Source organism: Phaseolus vulgaris, chromosome 3 (genome assembly GCF_051622355.1).
Source record: "Phaseolus vulgaris cultivar YP4 chromosome 3, ASM5162235v1, whole genome shotgun sequence".
In the NCBI taxonomy this organism is placed as follows: Eukaryota; Viridiplantae; Streptophyta; class Magnoliopsida; order Fabales; family Fabaceae; genus Phaseolus; species Phaseolus vulgaris.
The window spans coordinates 26,088,801-26,105,805 of NC_143500.1; the positions used below are offsets into that span (position 1 = coordinate 26,088,801).

Sequence of the window (17,005 nt, forward strand, 5' to 3'; positions counted from 1 at the left end):
AAATTATTAAATATATATCTTCATTCTCAAACAGTCTCAGATTTTATTCTTGCTTCTCTTTTAGATATATTGTTTCCAATTTTCTTCAGATTTGTGCATTGATTGTAATTGATTCATGCACTATTGTGAGAGATATTGGAAAATATTTTCTTAAGTAATATCTTCAAAGTATATTTGCTCTATTTTTGAAGGATTTTCCAAAGGAATTTTAGTTGTAAGATTTGTAGAGACTATCCCTACATAAATTTGCATTCAAATCCTTTTTTGAGATATTTGCAGATTTAACTCTCTAATTCTTTATTTCAGATTTTGTTTCATGTTTTGATCCAAAAGAAACAACTTGGATTAAAAATAAATAATTAATAGAAATAATAATTAAGATCCAAATAAACCCAATTATATGAATCTCAATTAAAACAATTGATTTATTTATTATTATAGTCCAATAATCTATTATTAAAACTATTGAGTGTGAATAAATATATGATCATCAAGTACTCGTTAATGACATCGTTAATTATGTATGCTATTTGAGAAGTTGTCTCTGATTTTTCGAGATGTCAGATAGTTCAAGGTTCTCGGGTACTCAAAAATATAATATGGGACCTTATCATCTTAGTACTCGACAATACACTATAGATAGTTTTTGGTAAGTACTTTAGAGTATATCAAAACTCAATAGTACACTATATAACCTCATTGTCTTAGTACTTGACAATAAATAAGGAACATCGTCATCTGGACATTCCGTAGTACACCTTATAATTACCTTTCCTCTACATGGCATATAGTGGTAAGGATTTCTAATATTTTCTTTCAAATTTTGCATATAAATTTCAATAATAATTTTCCTATTTTAACTTTTTGATAAAATTTTATTTTTGTTTTAACTCTATCATTCAATAACATTAATTGAGTAATGGATGTGTCAAATGAAACCTAAATAATTAAGTAGGATTGATATGTAATCTTTTTGCTTTTTTATTCCTAATAATTTAATACAATTTGTTTTTAATCCTTAATAAATTTAATACTACTATTTGAATAAATTAAAATGAAGTCATTGCCCGGCACAGAATGTTCCTACAAAATATCTACTAGCAGGTGCAAGTATAACCATTAAACCTGATATAACGAATGACTTCACAACGCAAAAAAAAAAAAAGCAATGCACCACAAACAAACATCAGGCTGCCAACTGTTGCATCTGGCGTGACATTTGATTTCCTGACTCTGCTTCAATGTTATTCAGCTAATCTAGTTTGGTTGATATCATGTCCACTGAATTTAGCTTCCTACATTGAGCAATACTCCAACTAAATCAGTTTTTGTATTAACACAACAATTGCTTTGATTTCTTGAAAAATGCAATAAAGATAGACCTTATTTATTAGGTTTTATTAGGATGGTCTACAAATGAAGTAAAAAACAAAGCTCAGTGTCGTGCATTGAATTTTAGCACAATTACACTGGACGTTGGTATTCAAGAAAATTTCAAAGTTCAAGGAAGGTATTGGTTTCATTTGTATAAAGCTTGAGTATAAAAATGATATCGATCGATCAGGATGTCTCATGATTTTGAATTTGTTACCTTAGATAACAAATTTAAAGAAATTACAAAATAACTACAAAAAAAAATAAAAAATGACAATGTATTGTTCACCTACATATCAAATCAAAGATTCTCCATTGAAACTTTGGAGGCGAAGGAAAACTAATATCAGATCAGGTGTGTGAAGTAAATATTGTTGTTATTATGTAATGACCTGATAATTCTTAAGTGCTGAATATCAAATATAGATGAAGAGTATTAAACATTCAAACCTTCTAGTGATGTTAAATCCCAAAAGGTGGTGCATGAAAGTACTGAAAGTTTTAAGGAGTCGTGTTAGACCACAAAGTTAATTATGAAAAGCAATGCCAAAATGAATGGAGCAGAAGATAAGTTGAAAACTTTGGATCAACTATTGCAAGGTCCAATATAGCTATAGCATATCCATATATCTGTGAGAATCGGATTAAGCATGTTCTAGATTAAAACACACCTTTTGTTTATAGACAGCTCCTCCCGATTTTTTTCTTCCTTGTGTTAACAGCTGCTAACCAATCAAAACAGCAGCTGCTGGAAAGAATAAAAACACATTTTTCTTTTGTACAATTGCATAATAAAACAATACAAAAATTAGGGATATGACATTGTGCTGTTCTGATATCAGGACCTGGTTGTGAACAAGTCACTCATGGGAGAAACTCTACAGAACTGACTTGTTCTAAGAAATTGAAACAAAACCTACAGTCATTAATTTGGCAAAGCTCTTATCAAAACCTACAGTCACTACATTATCATCTGGTAGTCAACTATAACAATAAATGTGAGAAATGATATGATTACAACGGGTACAGTGATACATGAAAGGTCTTATGAGACCCAGACGAATCTGGAATTAAAACACAGCAAACAATAAGCAAGTAACTTTAGCTGCTTTGGTTCCACAAGCTGTTTGTCCACTGAACAGACTCATATTTTTTCAATTCATATATATTTTTCTCTTCAAAGAAACTACAAAATAACAAAGTAAAGACAAAACTAGTCCCTCCATTAATTACTTTCCCCTAAAAATTACTCCTCGAAACAGCAAATCACACTGATCCTCAATCACAATATAACATCCGGGCACCACAGAGGAATCTGATAAGCAATCTCAAAGGCCAGGGATTAAATACATATAATATCAAATATGATATAATTTCATGAAATTCAAAATGCAACAAAAAAAACCGTTTAGAAAACGCATCAAAGCTCATCCTCCATCCTCAAGTACTCTCCTACATCGGCCTGGTGCAGAACAACGATGCCATTGGGATCCAACTTTCTGCAATCCTGCGTAGACTTCGCGGCGACACCAAAACCCAACGGCACATCCGCCATGGAAAATACGACAACCCCGTCACCGGCGGCGATGTTATCCGTGATTCTGCCCAACGCGCTCTTCAGAACGTGGTTTCCGTACAAGAAAGACATCTCAGACTGCGGTTTGAGCCATACCTTGTGCTTGGCGTTGGCGGCGAGCAAGTTGAGGGCCTGGACGGTGAGATGGAAGCTGCCGCCGTGGGTGTACTTGCCGATGCAGGTGCCGAGAGAGACAAGGTTGGGACGGGCGACGTTGGTGGCGCGCTTGACGAGCGATTCGCTGGCATAGAATATCCTGTTCTTGTGGAGGCGGAAGCAGTAGCGGCCAGGGTTGGCGTCAGGGCCCTCGTGAGAGGGGTTTTCGACGATATTCTTGAGGTTGTTTCCGACGAATTTGAAGAGCTTCTCGAACACTACGCTCGTCTCCTTCTCATCTAAAGGTCTCATCTTCCTCTTTCACTCTCGCTCCCTCCTTCTAGGGTTTTACAGCGAGATTAGGGTTTTTGGTTTTCTTTTCGCAACAGATAAGAGTTCAGAATATGAAAAAGACTAATGCCTAGAAAATACACCAAGGCCCAAAATGGCCTACGAACTAGAACATGGATTTCTTTGGGTCTGGGTTGCTGTCTTCGGCCCATTCAATCAACTAATAGCTATCTCTATGTGGTTGGTTTTTTATTATTTTTATAAATTTAAATATTGTATTCATTTAAAATGTTAACATTTTATATCTAATATTCACATATAAATAATCATAAGTTATTTTGCATAAAATCTAAATAAAGTTAGAAAATATAATAGTATTACAGATAGATTTAGTTCTAAAAAATAAATTTAAATAAGTTATATTACAAAGTATGAATTTAAAAACTTTAAAAACACTTTTAATTTCATAGATCTAAATAAAAAAACATAATTCCATGAAATAAAATTATATATACAATAATTTTTCTTTCTTTCTCTCTCGGAGATAGCAACTTCGTTATTCAAAGCTTACCAATAGGTACACTTCAAGCATGAGCCTCAAAGTGAATTTGGTGTTTAATAATACTGCTGGTGCTGCTCTTGAAATTTTTGCAATAACTTTGGTACATTCTTACGAAAATAGGTTAAATTTTAAAAAAAATTATTCGCCTTCTAATTTTCAAATCTTTTTACAAAAAATATATTTTCATGCAAATTTCTAATTATTTTTTTAATAGAAGTTATATTATATGTACAAATTTTCTACAGAATAAAACGACCAAAACTAAGGTGAACGGAGAGAACAATTCAAGTGACAAAAAGTGTGAATATACTGTGTAAGAAGATAAAAAGAATAAACTTTAAAAACAAAAAGAATAGACACGAAAATTTAGATGATTTTCTTTTTTAACTTTTGTTCCTGTCAGTTGACCGGAAACGTTCTCGTGCGTCTACGACAATCTTACGCCCAAGAATTCTTGTGTTTACTCGTGCTTTCCTTCCGATTGAACACCTGAAAGCCCTAGAGGCCGTTTGCACTCCAACGCTCAAATCAATCTTAGGGTTAGGAAACACCAAACTGTTAAGCGTAAAAGCTCTGTGTCACTGTGTGTGTTAAGCAGCGCAAATGAATAGCGTATCTTACTAAGTTTGTTACTTCTCTTTATATAGCCTAGGGTTTCCACTGTTTCCGCTACCCAAAATAGACTTTCTGAGGGGTGGGCCCCAGCGCCGCTGTTACCCACTCTTAGGGCAACCTAGCGCGTGGGGTCCCCTAACTGGAGTGCAACCTCTTACGGGATGACCATCTGGATGCCTCCTCGTGCACCTGATCTCTGGGGTCACCCGTCTTGGGAGCGCCCTAGCTGTTCATGTGCCATGCATGTAGCTCACCCCTGGAATGTGACCCTCACAGGTTGTATCTTTTTCAGTGGCTTTTTACTTGTGTTACGCCTGAACGCGGCATCCACACCACACGCATGGACCCTCGTGACCTAAGCTTCTCCCTAGCTGATAATTAGTGTGTGGTTTGGGGTCCACCTTTATGGTCCAACTTTACTGTTTGAGTCACCGATGTCTGATCTCTCATCGTCCTCACAATACTGTCGAGAAAACATCAGTACATCCTGGTGATTGACACCTTGGCCCACACTTGCGCTGTGTCCTTATTTTAGGTTTTTCTGGGTTTCCTGGGTTTTTCCTCCATCTTCCACTGAACCTTCTTTTCTTCTCCCTCTTTGACTCCCTTTCAGATGGCTAGAACTAAAACAACTTCAAACACTCCTCCCCAAGTAGATTACAGGGCCCTCTACCCCTGGGCCTCCGAGGACCTCCTTGCAGAGACTTCTGCTCTCACTTCCAGTTAGGACGTGATGAAACATAGGGAGGACGATGCCACTCATATGCTCCGCGTGTTTGGGCGAGAGTGCGATGCTTATGTGTCTGTACAAGTGTTGTGGGCGAACCCGTGTGCGCTGACGAACGCGCGAACAACGGGGAACCCTTCTTTTTTCTTTATGCCACCGTCTTCAAATGGGTCAAACTTCGTTTGCCGCTTACGGGATTTGAGCGGGCTCTCCTGACTGAGATAAACGTGGCCCCTGCACAACTGCATCCGAACAATTGGGCCTTCTTAAGGGTTTTTGGCATCCTTTGCAACCATTTCGGGCATACCCCCTTTGTAGACGTCTTCCTCTACTTCTTTGAGGCCAAGAGTCCGGGTAAAAAACCTTTGGGTGAGCTTCAACAGGGTGGCAGGGAGAGTTCTCCTCACCCTGTTTCAACATTTGTACAAGGTCTTCAAGGGGAAATTCCTCAAGGTATGTTGCAATGACTACGACCGCACTCTTCTGGGTGGCTTCCCACTCTATTGGGTCAAGAAGCCGAGGACTCTCGAGGAACTGACTCCTCATGACCGCGAGCTCTGCCAGGTCTTCGCGAGTCTAGGGGCGGTGTTCAACACCACCCAATTGATCAAACACGAGTTCAACCCTTCTAATCTTGAGGGCTATATCAGTACTAGCCTATGCTCCTTTCTCACCTCACTTTGGGTGTTTTGGTTAGCTTGCACATTATGAACTTCTCTGCTTTACTTGCATACCCTGCCCCTCCATGTTCATATGCTTACTCTGAATTGTTTCACTGACCCTTTAGATTCTGATCTTGGTGCAGGTATGGTGCTGAACAAGGAAAAACGGGCGAGGCTTGCCAATGCTCTTGCTCGTCGTCCAGGGGTGCTTGGGGCCGCAAGTGCCTCTGCTTCTTCCACCCCCGTCTCTGCCACTGTTGCCCTTCCTCCTGCTCCGTCTGCCCCCATCTCCACGGTGCCCCTCTGATGGAGATCAAGATCAAGAAGAGGTAGAGGCCGAAGATCAAGATCAAGAGGAGGTAGAGGCCGAAGTTGAAGAAGCTCAAGAAGACATTAGCTTACCTCAAAGGCTTACAAGGAGCAAGTTTAAAGAATTAGGAAGTAGTGGTAGAATGTTTTCTCTTTTTATAGTGTCTTTTGTATAAAAAGTAGAATGTTTAAATATATAGTTTTTAGGAAGGTGCTTAGAGGGAAACATTAGATACCTATTTTGTAAAGCATCTTTAGGCATTATTTTAGAATTTTCTAGAAGGTGACTTTTCATGTCTCACTATAGGCGTTAGAAGTGAGTAGCATGAAAGGGACTTTTGGTTACCTTGTGGTGCAAGCTTTGTAAGCCTCATGACCGGTCCTTGCTCCTATAAAAGGAGGGCTTAGGTCCTTCAAATAATAGAATTGATTTTTGAAGTAATGAAACTCTCCCAAATTGGTGAGTTGAGTGAGTGAGAATTTGCCTTCTCCTCTTCCTAGTCTCATCTTGAGTGCCTTGGTTCCTCAAGTGGCGGCAATTCACACTTATCTTGGAGCATTCACACTTCAAGTGGCATGTTCATCAACCAAGTTCTTCAACCACATAAGTCTTCTCTCTTTTCCGTCTATTTCTTTCATCTCTATGTCCATATGAACTCTTAAAACATGTCTTAGGTTCTTTCTTGCAATTGTATTCGGTGCTTTAGCTTTATTTCATGTTTTGGTCGGTTCATCTTATTCTTTGCTGAATATAATTGGTTCATCTTCCTTCTTTCTTGCTTTTGTTCGGTGCATTTCAATTGTTAGGCATTTTAATCGGTTCATTTGAATTCTTATGCATTTTAATCGGTTCAATTGACAAGAAATGGACTTCCATATGAGTTTTGGTGTGGTGGCTCTAGTTTTGGTGAGTTCTTGAATCAAGAACATTTATCCAATTCTAGAAAAGTGTCTATTCCCTTTCCAACTCAAGTTGATTGCATAAAACTACTACTCCCTCTCGATACCTCTAACACCAAGGTGAAGGGTTTCTAACTGCATTTCACAAAAACATTCGAGAACATACATGTTTCGATCGAACTTTATTGGGTGACCTCATTAAAAAACCCCTTGAAGTGAAAAAGAGTGTCCCCTTAGAATCGTGTACAATGTTCAAAAATTTAACTGTAATAAAACTTGAGGTTGGTCGCGTTCCATGTACGAGGAATCGGGCCCCTTCCAATGTCTCAAGCATGTATGCTCCATTCCCAAGGGCCTCAGTCACTATGAAAGGACCAATCCACTTGGGGGATAACTTGTTCTCTAACTGGTACGGGTGGGCCTTCCGCATCACCAAGTCAGCGACTTGGAATTGACGTGGCTTCAACTTGGAACTGTACTTATACTCCACCCTTCTCTTTAAGGCTTCGGCTTTAATTCTCGCTTCCTCCCTGGCCTCGTCCAGGAGGTCCAGGTTCACCCTTCTTTCTTCGTTGGATTCTTCATCCACGAAGTTCTGGAAGCGTCGCGAGCTCTCCTGGATCTTTACCAGAATCATTGCGTCCAACTCGTACACCAAGCTGAAAGGTGTCTCTCTGGTGGTGAACTGGTGTGGTAAGCCCACACAATCCTAGGAGCCTCCTCTGCCCAGGCTCCTTTGGCCTTCTTCAGCCTTCTCTTCAAGCCTCTGACCAAGAATCTGTTGGCAGACTCGACTTTCCCATTTGTCTGGGGGTGCTTGACTGACGCAAAAACCTGCTTTATTCCAACCTCCGAGCATAGCTTTCCCAGTTGTTGGCTCGCAAAATGCGTGCCATTATCAGACAACAAGCGCTTCGGCACCCCAAAACGGCACACTATGTTTTTCCATACGAAGTGAGTAACCTTGTGAGCCGTGATCTGGGCCGCGGGCTCAGCCTCGATCCACTTCGTGAAGTACTCTATGGCGACCATGAGGTATTTCATCTGCTTTACCGCCAAAGGGAAAGGCCCCAGGATTCCCCACGTATGGAATGGCCAAGGGCTATAAATCGACCTGAGCTCCTCTGGTGGCGCCTTGTGCCAATCAGCATGTTGCTGACACTGTTTGCACTGCTGAGCGTACCTTGTGCAGTCTTCTCTTATCGTGGGCCTATAGTATCCCGCACAAATAGCCTTTGACGCTAGAGATCGTCCACCGATGTGACTCCCACATATCCCTTCATGGAGTTTTTCCATTATACGTGTGCATTGGTCTGTGCTTACACATACTAAGATCGGGTGCGTGAATCCGTGTCTGAACAACTCCTTGTCAACGAAAGTGTACTTGGCAACATTTTTCTTTATTTTTCTGGCTTCTGCGGGTTCTAGAGGAAGTATCCCATCAGCCAGGTAGCGTTTGTAAGGCGTCATCCAAGTTTCTCCTCGTTCAACCTGGCACACTTGCCTTGCGATCTCCTCCCCCAACACCGGGTATGCGCCTATTCGGGGCGCTCTTAGTGTCTCTTGAGTCAGTGACTGATGACTCCTTGCTCTTCCTCTCGAAGTGCTGACCTGATGAACCCCTACCATGTTATCTGCTATGAAGGTTCGCGGTGTCTTAAGGGTCTCCTGTATGACGATCCTCTGTCTGCTCCCCTTGCCTGAGCTGAAGAGCTTGGCTAGCAAGTCAGCTTTGGCATTCTGGTCCCTGGGAATGTGTAATAGCTCAAACATCACGAAGGACCCCCTCAAAGTTTGGGCGTACCTTAGGTACGCTGCCATTTGAGGGTTCTTGGCTTGATATTCTCCAGTCACTTGACCTGCGACCAACAATGAGTCACTTTTCGCCAAAAGACTTCGCACGCCCATCTCCTTGGCCAACAACATGCCTGCGATCAGGGCCTCGTACTCCGCTTGATTGTTGCTTGCTTTGAAGGCAAACCGTAGGGTTTGCTCAATCAACAACCCATTTAGTCCCTCCAAAATGACGCCGGCTCCACTACCTTGTTGGTTAGAGGACCCATCTATAGAGAGAACCCACCGGAAATTGGACTCCTCTTGGTGTTCATACTGAGAGGAGAGTTCTACCACAAAGTCTGCGTAAACTTGGCCTTTGGTAGGGCCTATGGGCTCATACTGGATGTCGAACTCTGATAGTTCCACCGCCTAGCGCACCATTCTTCTCGCCACATCCGGCTTCTGTAGGACCTTGTGAATGGGTAGATTTGTCATCACCACCACAGTAAAACTCTGGAAGTAGTGACGAAGCCTTCTCGCCGAGAATACCACCTCCAGGGCCGCCTTCTCTAGTTCCTGGTACCTTACCTCAGGTCCTTGCAATACCTTGCTCACGAAGTATATTGGTTTCTGAACCTGGTCCTGTTCCTGGACAAGAACTGAACTGATCGCTCTGTTAGTTACCGCAAAATACAGACGAAGAGGTGTGGTTGGTTGTGGCTTGCACAGGACTGAAGGGCTGGCTAGGTACTCCTTCAACTTGCAAAACGCCTCTTCACACTCTTGGGTCCACATGAACCTGCTGTTCCTCCTTAGGCACTGGAAGTAGGGATGGCCCTTGTCCCCTCCAGCTGATACGAATTTGGACAAGGCGGCCATGCGCCCTATCAGCTGTTGCACCTCCTTCACGGAAGTTGGGCTCCTCATCCCCAATATCGCAGCACACTTTTCTGGGTTTGCTTCTATCCCGCGTTCCGTGAGCAAGAAACCCAGAAAACTTCCCTGCCTCGACTCAAAACACGTATTTCTCAGGGTTCAACTTAAGCCGGTACTTGGCTATTGTCGTAAATAGCTCTTCCAAGTCAACAACGTGTTATTCTTTCGAATGTGAGGTTACCACCATGTCGTCCATGTAGGATTGCATATTTCGCCCTAACATGGGCGCTAACACTTTGTCCATAAGCCTCTGGTAGGTGGCGCTCGCGTTCTTTAGCCCAAAGGGCATCACTGTGTAGCAGTAACAAGATAGATCTGTCGTGAACGTTCTCTTGCACTCGTCCCTGGGGTGCATCTTGATCTGGTTGTACCCAGAAAAAGCATCCAAGAAGCTGAGCATCTTGCAGCCCGAGGCACTGTCTACCAAGGCGTCGATGCTTGGTAGAGGATAGGAGTCCTTCGGGCACGCTTTGTTGAGGTCGGTAAAGTCAACACACATTCTCCACTTCCCGTTGGCCTTCTTCACCAAGACCGCGTTGGCCAACCACTCAGGGTACTGGATCTCCCTTATGTGGTCGGCGCTCAACAACTTTTTCGTCTCTTCCTTAATGATCGGTCGCTTCTCTTCGTTGAACTTCTTTCTTCTCTGGCGGACAGACCTGACCTTGGGGTCCATGGTGAGGCGGTGGCACAGGAAGTCTGGGTCTATGCCAGGCATGTCCGAGGCGGACCATGCAAAGGCATCCGAGTGCCGTGCTATTACCTCGACAATCTAATTATGTGTCGCTTGGTCGAGAGCTTTGTCGAGCTTGAAGACTCTTCCTCCAATCTCTTTTTCCCCTACCCTCCCCTGCTGGCTCAGGTTGCTTTTCCCAGGCAATCTCCGCCCGGGTGATCTCTGCTTTGGTCGCCCATTCTTTACTTTGTTCCCGAGTGGTGACAGTGGGTATTAATCTCTGCACTCGGCCACCCCCCCCCCCCCCCGGGCGATCTCAGCGCGATTGGTCCCCGTCTGGGCGACCTCTTCTGAGTGCGAGGGCGGCGTAGTGACCATGAATACCCCCCCCCCTCTCTCTTTGTCTTGAGGTTATTCTCATAACACCTCTTGGCTCCTGATCTAACTTGATGGTGATCACCTTTCCCGCCAAGTCAGGTTGCTTCATCTTCATGTGCCTTGTCGACGGTACTGCTCCCAACCTGTTCAACGATGGTCTACCTAGCAGCACGTTATAAGCGGAAGGGGCATTAATGACAAGGTACCTAATGTTTTTCCGTGCGGGATGCGGTACCGCTTGTGAAGGTGGTCCTCAACTCTATGTATCCACGCACCTTTACCTGGTCTCCCGCGAAACCGTACAGACAACCCATGTAAGTCCTTAATGTATCAGGGGACAACTGCAGCTTGTTGAAAGTCGTCCAGAATATTACGTCTGCTGAACTCCCCCGATCCACCAGTACTCAGTGCACCTTCCTCCCAGTAGTCACTATTGAAATCACCACCGAATCGTTATCATGGGGAACGACATCTTGGAGGTCGGCCTTAGTGAAGGTAAGGTCGACATCAAAGGCATCGTCTGCCCTTGGTGCTTTCACCGACATCACCGCCCGTGCGTACTTCTTCCGCTGAGAAGCGGTACAACCTTCTCCTGAGAAACCTCCTGCAATGGTATGGATTTAACCATGCACGAGAATTTCATGCCCCTGGTCACCCCCCGTTGCTGCCACATCCTCGGCACCCTGAGTTTCCTGCAAGTAATCTCTCAGGAAACTGTTCTTCACCAACTCGTCTAGCTGGTGTCCCAGTGCCAAACAGTTACGTATGGGGTGGCCAAACGCTTGGTGGAATTCACACCAGACGTTCTTGTTGAGCCCGAGCTTCTTGTCAGTCTTGGGGGGCACCTTCAGCCTCTCCGCTATATTAGGGATAGCGATGAGGTCTTTTAACTCTACCACGAAGTTGTGCCTTGGCGGCACATTCTCCCTTGCAACCCCTTGGTTTGGGGCTTCCTTGGTTGGTAGGGCTGCTGCTTTGTGTGGGTCTTCTTCTCTGTCGTTGCCTCATGTACCCTTAGGGGTTGAGGTCGACCTGGTGCACATGGGCATGTGGGAACCACGCACGTTCGCTTCTCATTGACTTCACCCTCTGCAGCGATGTGAGCCACCGCCCGACGCCTTATTTCTCCAAACATTTTAGGGTGGTTTCTGATGAGCGATTCGTTGAAAGGCCCCAGTACTATGCCCTTTCTGAACGCGTGCACCATCATTGTTTCGTGCTTGATGTTCAACCTCACCACCTGGGCTCCAAAGCGATTGAGGAATTCTTTTAAGGACTCTCCCTGATACTGTCTTACGTAAAAAAGATCATAAGAGACCGGTGGGGGAACGCGATTCGTGATGCATTGTTCCCTGAACAACTTGGTCAGCTGCGCGAATGATGTTATGTGGCCATTTGGGAGACTGATGAACCACTCCATCGTCGTTCCTACCAGGGTGCTCATGAACAACTTGCATCACACCGCGTCAAAGCCCCCAATCAACATCATTTGGGTATGGAAGGCCGTGAGGTGAGCCTCAGGGTCCTCTACACCCGTGAAGGTGGCTTTAGGACCCACGAACGTAGCTGGTATTACAACGTCCATTATCGCCTGCGAAAACGGCATTGGGAACTCCGTGGGTGGCGTTGTGGCTTCCTGTTCTTCCACCTCACGTTCCCCTGCCTGGTTCTGTAGATCCTGGCGCAACTCCTCATTGGATCAGTGCAGTTCTTCATTTGTTGCTCGCAACGCCTCCAAATCTGCCTGGATGCGCTCTTGATTCGCTCTCGACGCAACCACCTATTCTTGGAGGGTTTGCATCGTATCCATAATCTGTTGCAAGTGAGGGTTTCGCCCCCGTTCGGTGCAACGGGTCCTTGTCTAGTATTTTTCATCTTCTTAATCTTTTTGGTTCTTGCTGGTGGGATAGTGTTTTAGATCGTTTCCCAAGGTGGGCGCCAAATGTTCCTGCCGGTTGACCGGAAACGTCCTCGTGCGCCTACGACAATCTTACGCCCAAGAATCCCTGCATTCACTCGTAATTTCCTTCCGATTGAACACCTGAAAACACAAAGACAAAGGGCGCCCTAGAGGCCGTTTGCACTCCGACACTCAAGTCAATCTTAGGGTTAGGAAACACCAAAAATGATAACTCTAAAACTCTGTGTCACTGTGTGTGTTAAGCAACGCAAATGAATAGCGTACCTTGTTATGTCTATTACTCCCCTTTATATACTCTTGGGTTTCCACTGTTTCCGCTAACCATAATTAGGTTTACTGAGGGTATGCCTTAGCGCCACTATCGCCCACTCTTGGGGTAATCTAGCATGTGAGGCTCCCTTACTGGAGTGCAACCTCTGACGGGATGACCGCCTGGATGCCACCTCGTGCAACTGATCTCTAGGGTCACCCGTCCTAGGAGTGCTCTAGTTGCTCACGTGCCATGCGCGTAGATCGCCCTGGAACGTGACCTTCTCAGGTCGTATCTTTCCCATTGGCTCTTTACTTGTGTCACGCCTGAATGCGTCATCCACACCACACGCATGGGCGCCTCGTGATCTAGGCTTCTTCCTCACTGATAATTGGTGCGTAGTCTGTCACCGATGTCCGATCTCTCATCGCCCTCACTATACTGTCGAGGACACGTCAGTACATGCTGGTGATTGGCACCCGACCGCTCTTCGGCACCCTGGCCCACGTGCCTTGTAGGACACTGGTCCCACACCGCTCGTGGTACCCAGCTTACTTGGCCCCATCATTACTAGCGGTCAATGAAGCCCGAGGATTGGTCGGTACAAATTTCACTCGTACTGTGTGAATAAATTTTTTATCACTATATAATTAATTATCATTAAATACATAATTGATCATTTCACTATAAGAAAATCATGAAATAGAAACCAATTTTTAGAGACCAAAATAATTAGTTGCAATAGTAACTAAATTAGAGACCAGTTTAGAAACTAAAAAAACAAATTGGTTTCTAAATTAGTTTCTATTATTATTAAATAGTTTCTAAATTGGTATCTAATTAGCAACCAATGTTTTTGCTACCAAATTTAGAAACTAAATAATTGGTAGTTAAAACATTGGTTGCTAATTAGATACCAATTTAGAAACTATTTAACAATAATAGAAACTAATTTAGAAACCAATTTGTTTTTTTAGTTTCTAAAATGGTCTCTAGTTTAGTTACTATTGCAACTAATTATTTTGGTCTCTAAAAATTGGTTTCTATTGCATGATTTTCTTGTAGTGTTGGTAGATTAATAGATTTTATATTTAAATAAATATAATAAAATATTTAATTTAAAATTATAATACGATAAATAATTAAATAAATAATATTATAATAATAAATAAAATAATTTAATATTTTATAAAATAAAATAATTTAATAATTAATAATTAATTTTACAAAAAATAATTAATTATATTTTAAATCGATATGTAAGATATAACAATTAAATATTTATAAATATATCTTATTACTATAATAAAATGAAAAATAAAAATAAAAATAGTAAAATAATTAATAAAACAAAATTAATATTCTGTTGGTATATTTTCATCTTTCATGTTATCTATTTGTAAGATTAGTTGTTTTGTTGTTTGACTAGATGTTAACAATATTTTTGTATTTAACTTACTATTTATTGATCATATAGGAGTTATTTCTCAGGTCTTAATGATCTATGGTTTTTACTTTTGTTTTGAGGAGTTTTACACAAAATTTTGGTGATATGTTATTTGGTGTCTTTATTTGTAATTTTGGTAATGTGTTATTGTTGTTTATTTGTTATTGTTTTCTTGTAAATTCTTCTAAGTTAGAAAGATTTATTTTCGTTTCACTATGAGACTTTGTTATGTTTGGTTATTATACGTTTGGTTATTATGTTGTTGTTTATTCATTACAAAGATGAACAAAGAACAAGATAGAAAGCTTAAAATTCTCTAAAATCGCACTAGATATTTGTTCCTACCGGTTGACTCAGTTGTCTTTGCACGTCTCACGATACTCCTACGCCTGATTCTCTGTGCCTTCGTTCGTGTCTCTCTCTCAATCAAGCACCAGAAATCACAAAGACAAAGGGCACCCTAAAGGTCGTTTGCACTCTGACGCTCAAGTCAATCTTAGGACTAGGAAACACCAAACTGTTAAGCGTAAAAGCTCTGTGTCACTATGTGTGTTAAGCGGCGCAAATGAATATCGTTCCTTACTAAGTTTGTTACTTCTCTTTATATAGCCTAGGGTTTCCACTGTTTTCGCTACCCAAAATAGACTTTCTGAGGGGATGGGCCCCAACGCTACTGTTACCCACTCTTAGGGCAACCTAGCGCGTGGGGTTCCCTAACTAGAGTGCAACCTCTGACAGGGTGACCACCTGGATGCCTCCTCGTGCACCTGATCTCTGGGGTCACCTGTCTTGGGAGCACCCTAGCTGTTCACGTGCCATGCATGCATGCAGCTCACCCCTGGAACGTGACCCTCACAGGTCGTATCTTTTCCAGTGGCTCTTTACTTGTGTTACGCCTGAACGCGTCATCCACACCACACGCATGGACCCTCGTGACCTAGGCTTCTCCCTAGCTGATAACTGGTGTGTGGTTTGTGGTCCACCTTTATGGCCCAGCTCTACTGTTTGAGTCACCAATGTCCGATCTCTCATTGTCCTCACAATACTGTCGAGAACACATCAGTACATCCTGGTGATCGACGCCTGACCACTCCTCGACACTTTGGCCCACGTGCCTTACAAGGCACTGGCCCACGCTGCTCGTGGGACCCATCTTACGTGGCCCCATCATTACTAGTGATCAACGACGTCCGATGACTAATCGGTACAATATTTAATTTAACAATATAGATAATGAAAAACAGTCTTGAGATAAATCAGAACCATTAACTATGAATTTATGAATTATTCTTAAATATATAAATATAAAATGATTTTTTTTATGAGATAAAAACTAAAAATTGATATATAACTATTTAATATTGTTTTTTTCTTAAAAACTTTTTGTTAATTTTAATTATATAACAGCAACTGTAATATATGTAAATCCTAGAGTATAAATTTGAATTGTTACACAAATATTTTCTAACAGAATATTTTATCATCTATATAAATATAGAATACCGATACTATATAAAATTTTCAAAAAAAATTATCGTGCTTTCTTTTTACAATTTTCAATAGAAAATTTTAAAAATTCAATGTTAAGTGTTATCTTGAACAAATATGACCAAAATATATATATCACTTTCATGACATTGCATTGCCCACTTGGGGGAGTCACTAGCTCCAATACATTAAACTTTGAAGTTTCAATTATGATACATGCTTGATTTTCATTTATTTTCTTTGTTATCTCTTCAAAATATTAGTATCATGATTTAACTCCTTCAAAGATGATCTTAAGAACATCATAAATGAGCAATACTCGTGCTACTTCAAAACAAAATTATATATTTAAGGAAATTGATTGTCACTATTATTTACATTTATTATCACTATAAAAAAATTTCAAATTTATCCATAACTTATTATATATATATATATATATATATATAATTCAACATTACAAATTACTATTCGTCATAAGTTCAGTATTATTTACAAATTATAACCTATCTATGAATATAAATCTATAAATAAATTATTACGCAATATAAATCTATAAATTAATTATTACGCATTATTATCCTCGCTCTAACAACTACCAATACAATGTTTGATTTTACACCTATGCTATTTTTTCATCTCATTCAAATTATTCTTCTACCAAATTTAATATATGGGTGTCATTTTTTCTTACATCAAAGTTTATAACTCTATAAATTATTACATTTTCCTTAATATATTTGCCATTTCTAATATCATTTATGAATTCACATTATCTTTTTGCAAAGAATTTACCCAAAAGTGAAATGGATGATGACAAACAAAATAATGTTAATTTGCAAACATAAATTAAGTATATATACTAATATTAATATGAAACACAATTTGAAGTACCTACAGATAATAATGCTAATATGGAAACACAACTTAAGTACCTACCCATGTTCATACTAACATGTGAGAGAACTACCAAAAGTACAAGGATAACAAAAACCTAAACGAAAAACAAAAATAACAACAC

General features: G+C 41.2%; 1 protein-coding gene across 1 annotated transcript; it reads right to left on the bottom strand.

The window, feature by feature from the left end:
- Nucleotides 1-2,361: 2,361 nt before the first annotated feature.
- Nucleotides 2,362-3,447, bottom strand: LOC137806893 (RNA binding protein). The gene has a single exon (XM_068607259.2). The coding sequence runs from the start codon at nucleotides 3,356-3,358 to the stop codon at nucleotides 2,795-2,797; it is 564 nt and encodes a 187-aa protein (XP_068463360.1). The 5' UTR covers nucleotides 3,359-3,447; the 3' UTR covers nucleotides 2,362-2,794.
- Between the last annotated feature and the right edge of the window lie 13,558 nt (nucleotides 3,448-17,005).

Coding starts and splice junctions, on each gene's coding strand:
- LOC137806893 (XM_068607259.2), bottom strand. CDS start 3,358: ATGAGACCTTTAGATGAGAAGGAGACGAGCGTAGTGTTCGAGAAGCTC.